Here is a 6,149-nt window from a genome sequence, read left to right on the forward strand (position 1 = left end):
ACAACTAAAGTCGAATTGCCACACCACGAGTCAAGCAAGAATCGGATGGACGACCCATTCCCCACCACAAACTTGACTTCAGCCCTGGAATCATCACACACCTTAACAAGATTACGCTAGAACTGAGGGCCACTCGAGGCCGAGGCGAAGAGAGGGCTACAATTTGGTAAGTACTTGCTCTTCAACAGAGAGAGCCACAAGGAGCCCGAACCCGACGTAAAAATCTTCCACGACCATTTGATGATCATACACTTATTCATGATGGAAGTATTCATAATGCCCAATCCACTAAAAGGTTTGGGGTGACAGATGTGTTGCCACTTTACTAAACGGTACTTGTGGCGATTGTCCGTAGAATTCTAGTAAAAAGCACCCGTGTGCTTGTCAGAACCGTGTGTGTCCCTTCAGTAAGGCGACACAAGCCGTAGTAAACATGAAAGAGACGTGACTCACACATTGGTGAGGCACACCTTGCTAGCATTAGAGTTATGCCTGCCGCGTCAGGGCATGACTAAATTGTCCACCATGGCAACTACAAGAGCGAAATCTCTGGCGCAAAGTTTGAAAGCAGCGATGCAGACCAAGATACTTAAAAGGGAATCACCCAAGTTGGCAGTTAATATGATGGTGTACTCAGATATACTCCCTTCGTTCCTAAATATAAGTCTTTTTGAAGGTTCCACTATGGATTACATATGGATGCATATAGACATATTTTAAAATGTAGATTCACTCATTTTATTCAGTATGTAGTCACTAGTGGAATCTCGACAAAAACTTATATTTAGGAAAGGAGGGAGTAATTTACATCAACTTTGATAAATATGATGGTGTACTCACATGTAATGCGTAGAGCAAGGGTTCATCCATTTTTTCTATCGTCCTATGAAATACCTTACATCAACTTTGAAAAATATGATGGTGTATTCGCATATAATGGATAGAGCAAGGGTTCATCTTCTTCTCTTATGGCCTATGAAATGTTCTACTTCCTCTGTCCCATAATACAAGATGTTACTATAGCCAATATCTGTTATAGGTAAAACCACCTTAACAACACCTAAAGCGTCACCAGAAACTGAGATCACACAGATAAATAATTAAAAACTAAGATCACAGATACCTTTGGGGCTACTCAAAACATGCACACTGTGCACTGCCATCACCATCATCATCTTTCCTTGCGTTCAAAACAACGGCAACCAAGCGAGGACGGCTCCTTAATAAACTACTCCCTCCGTTCTTAAATATAAGACCTTTTAGAGATTACACTATGAACTATATACGGATGTATATAGACATATTTTAAAGTATAGATTCATTCATTTTGCTCCATATTAAGTCTATAGTGTAATCTCTAGAAGGTCTTATATTTAGGAACGGAGGGAGTAGGAGTATCCAACATGTGGTGGCCAGCCATGCATGATGGGCAATACTGTAATCAACAAAGGCTTACGCCTAGCTAAATAAGCTAAACCGACCACCCCAATTATCATGTCATTGGCCCGGTCGTATCATCAAAAGCTCATTATTTTTTGGCGCCAACCCTCCCTCCCATGTGCAGCTCTTTCCATGCAAAACACATCGCAAGAACTGTAACATGGGTCCTCCTTTGCTTGTTCGTCGGGTCCCACTCCGGACTTCCCAAAGATTGCCTGCATCCTCCTCGTTGGCCGGCCTCTTTGCACAGACGCACGCTTCCAAAGCCTCGCCCTCGCCCTTTTGCAAGCCTGGCTCCTCCTCATCGTCCTATATACACACACACACACACATGCCTTGGCACCATGACTACTACTACCACGGCTACACTCAGTTTTAATCGATTGCTGCGTTATACAGGAAGTTAAGGCCGTTGGGCAAGTAGAAAACTACATTCTGAGCAGCCATGATAAAGCTGAGGTACTCCAAGAGGCTGTTCAAGAGGAGCTCCTGGTCGATGGCGAGTGCTGGCGGCGGCCATGGCAATGTGGCCGGCGGTGTCACCGGCGGTGGGGAGATAGAGTGGGAGGTGAGACCGGGAGGGATGCTGGTGCAGAAGAGGGACGCGGGGCGGGCGGAGGAGGTGATACTGGTGAGGGTGTCCACTGGATTCTCATGGCATGATGTCTCCATTGGGGCCACACGCACTTTTGGTGAGTATAAATAATATGTTTTCTTGAGAGAACTCTTTTTTGTTTATAATTTTCCTGTATTCTATTTGGGTTTTAAGATTATTCGAGTAGTTCCTATTACCGATTGATTTCAAATACCTTTCGTTTTTGTTCTACTCCGTATTTTAGAGAGTAGTGTGAACTTAAGTGGAAGAGAACAAATCAAACAACGTCCCGCATCAGTGAGTGTTTTTGTTTGGTAGGTGTTAGACGATGCAGTTCAGAAGAACCCATCACCCATAAACACTGCTGCAGTTTGGTGTTGGACGATGCAGTCCTACATCACCTGTGTGCGGTTTTTTATCTTAGTTTGCTTTCAGTTTCAGAAATTACAATTTTGAGTATTTTTTTAATAAAATGACTAAATGCATTGATTGATGCAGAGGTCAGGAATGACCCTCTTTATTTGAAGAAAAGTTTGGTGTGAAGTAAATGTCAATGCAGTAGCATGCACCACTCAAGTTTTACTTCACATCTTCACTTGCAAAATGCTTCTGTAGATCGATGTAATTCGGACAAATAAATGATCATTTTACTCCCAGATTTGCTGCTCTTCGTATGCTCATGAATAGCGTGAGGTTGACGTTACCTTTCCCCCTTTTTTATTCTACTCTTAAAATACCAACAGTTGACAACTCAGAATGCAAGGTTGTCTTGCTCTAGCAGATAATAAAAGGACGCTTGCATACAACTCCCACCGCCCAGTCCGTTTTCTTCAGAAGTCAGGGCTACTACTGTACAGTACACCACTCTTAGGCTATTTATAATGGGGAGTAATATATAGTAATATCATACATATGTTATTATTATATGATACTATTTTTATAGTGCATAATATTATAAACTAGTATCGTAGGTGATCACATTTATTGACATGCATGACACATAGTAGCATAACATTTAACATGATACGGTATTTACCTACTCCCTCCGTCATGGTTTAGAAGACACAGTTAAACTTGCGTGCGTTTTCAAAATAGACAAGGTTTAAGGCGCGAAAGCAATTACTCTTATTAATTAGTACTAGTACTAGTCATGCATGCGCCCTCCCAATTTGGTGCTCACGCATTAGTACTAGTATTTTCTCAGTTGATTAGGTGCATTAGCATCTATACCTGTTACATCTCACAACCAATCGGTGACTACCTTGGTCCCAGAGATTTTCAAGCGTGCCTTCTAAACCGTGACGAAGGGAGTATGTTACTCTAACACTCTCTCTCTTCTTTAATTACTTGCCACATCAGCATGTTTGCTAGTCCCAAGACTATGATACTAGCTATGATACCCCCACTATGGACAGCCTTACGAAAGTACGCAATGTTGCAGAAGAGACTAAGAGTATGGTTAATAGTATAGCCAGCTGCTGGCTATAAGCTTTTATCATGTCATTTATAGTCTATCTTATAGCCAACATGTACATTAGTTGATTAAAAAGCTATACTATAATTTTATTATATGATCCATCTTTTACTTTCACAAAGTGCCTAAGAGCACGTGCTAGAGTTGACTCTTAACTAAGAGCCCGCTTACTTTCTGTCTTTTTTTCTCTTTTCTCCAACTAAATAAAAATATATTATTTTATGTCTTATAGATAGCTAACTCAAATTTATTGTACTCGCTTAAAAAATCCAAAAACCTAACGAGTGGATGCACATTTAGTTCACCATGGTGAAGAGAGTAGTAGGGGTATGTTCTTAAATTCAGTGTATGGCATCACATGCTCACCTAGGTATTTGTATGCATATGCTGGTGGCTGACAACACGTATGAAAGGCTCACAACACGTCGATTGTGTGCATCACTCGATGCAGAGGTCAGAGATTATCCTATTCGAAAAAGTAAGAAGCAGTCAGAAACGCACACATGCATGGTCGAACCTTCCTACTGCTTTTTTTCCTAGCAAGCAAACGGTGTATATGCCTTGTCTAGGATACAATTTGGTTTTCATGATGTAACAAGAAACCTGTCTATCAAATTGCAGGGGAATTGAAGGTGATGTTGTCCGTGGTGACCGGGCTGGAGCCGAGGGAACAGAGGCTACTGTTCAAGGGGAAGGAGAGGGAGGACACTGACCACCTCCACATGGTTGGGGTGAGTAACAAGGACAAGGTCCTCCTTCTCGAGGACCCTGCCCTCAAGGATATGAAACTCAGGGCGGCGAGAGCAGTTGCGGCACAGGCCGTGCAAAGCCCACGCCAACCTTTTATTAAAGTGTAGGCTGCGGTCAGCCATATCGCCACGCTAACTAGCAGAGCACAAATTGTTTTTTGTTGTTGCAAAATACTAATTTCCGGAAGGTTTTATGTCTGGAATTGTCCAAGCGGGGGGTGTGTTTTTAGCTCCTTGCTTTGGTTAATGTTAGCACAACTTTATGGTAGGGCAAAATAAGTGTCCCTCGAGATAAGAGTGAGAGAGCTTTCCGATCATGTTTTTTTGGCGAAACCTGATCAAGTGATCATGTTAGTTAGTTGCATGGTGGTTGCGAAGATGTGATGTTATGCCTCATGTCGGGCTCATGTTGTCCCTACTTATGTTGTTTGTCCCATTTCTTTGCATGGGTTATGGATGGAAGTGGGACAAAGTGTGTTCTCATGAACGAAATGAACTATCACCTTTATTTCGTTTTGGATATTTTATATGAACTATATACTGAGTGAACTGAATGAATAAACACAGTAAAACGCATCTATATACATCCGATTCAATGAAAAATGAGAACATCTTATAATTCAGAATGGAGGGAGTAAATGTGTATCTCTTTTCAGAAAGAAGTATCAGTCTATGTGTGTGATGCTTGCTTGCAGAAAAACTCCCTTCAAACATGTATTAAGGGTATCTCCAACATTGACCCCCAAATGAACATTGTATTTGTTCGCGGACGCATTTCGACAAGTCCGCGGATAGTGATACGGGAATCGACCATTCAACCATACCCGCATAAATTTCTAACCGCATTTAATCAAACCGGACAAATTTCATGCAAATAGGATACAATTCACTTAAGTTCGGGCATCATTTACATCAAACACATGATATTCCGTCCATTCAATAAAAAAACAAAGGAGCGGATGATGACCTTCGTATGCATGGCCGCCCTAGCCAGCCTCACCGCTATCACCATTCGCGTCGTCGCCTTCATTGGAGTAGTCCTTCCAGCAGCGCAAGGGCACGGGGGCGCGTCAGCCCTGCCCAACCGCCTCCTAACGCTCACAGAGAAGCCACTCCACTTCCTTCTACACCATGCGAAGGGTCGCCATGGCCAATGCCGACGCCTCTATGGTGCCCTGGCAACGACGGGGCTATCATTGAGCGACCACTCCTTGCTGATTTTTACGAGCTCACTGTCAAGGCGACGGGGCTATCATCCACAATGGTGAGCGACCGGACATCGACCCAGGGCTCCGCAAGGTGTGGACATCATGGACCATGGTCATCACCTCGTTGGAGTTGGCGAACACAGGGGTGGCATGTCACGTTGTTTCACTCCTGCCTGGCTGCCCTAACATCGGCAAACACGATGGCGCGAGACAAAGATGAGCCGCTCTTGCTAGGACCAAAGAGGTAGTGGAGGAGGTGGATGCGAGCATTCACGGCAACACCTCCTCCTTGATGGCCTTGCCGCGTTCGTACCCGTGGTACTATTGTCATGTTCATTCCCTCGACAGTTGGTGCCCATCGTGGGGCTGCGCGTCTAGCAAATTCCGACTCAGTTGGAGTTTCAATCCCTTTTGTCATCATGATGACACTCGGCAGCGAGATCCTTTTCGGTTCCCTCAGCTTCACCGTCGACGATTCGGCATGGCTACATGATGCACTATTAGATACCGATGCGTTGCTCTCCCATGGTGCATCGCACTTCAGGGCAGTAGCGCACGAGGTCCTTATTCGGCATCCGTCGGTGTCATACTCCCGGCATGCGCACGTCTCGCTACAGTTTGTCGTGAGTGCTTCCTGCTTTCACGGCTGCAGCGCTGGATCAAGCATGCACTGGCTCTTCAAG

General features: G+C 44.0%; 1 protein-coding gene across 1 annotated transcript; it reads left to right on the forward strand.

The window, feature by feature from the left end:
- Positions 1 to 1,674: 1,674 nt before the first annotated feature.
- Positions 1,675 to 4,676, forward strand: LOC123403229 (BAG family molecular chaperone regulator 1-like). Its single transcript, XM_045097179.1, has 2 exons — positions 1,675 to 2,132; positions 4,131 to 4,676. Exons 1-2 carry the CDS (start codon positions 1,886 to 1,888, stop codon positions 4,364 to 4,366), a joined length of 483 nt encoding a protein of 160 aa, XP_044953114.1. The 5' UTR covers positions 1,675 to 1,885; the 3' UTR covers positions 4,367 to 4,676.
- The last annotated feature ends 1,473 nt before the right edge of the window (positions 4,677 to 6,149 follow it).

This window comes from Hordeum vulgare, chromosome 6H (assembly GCF_904849725.1).
Source record: "Hordeum vulgare subsp. vulgare chromosome 6H, MorexV3_pseudomolecules_assembly, whole genome shotgun sequence".
Lineage (NCBI taxonomy): Eukaryota > Viridiplantae > Streptophyta > Magnoliopsida > Poales > Poaceae > Hordeum > Hordeum vulgare.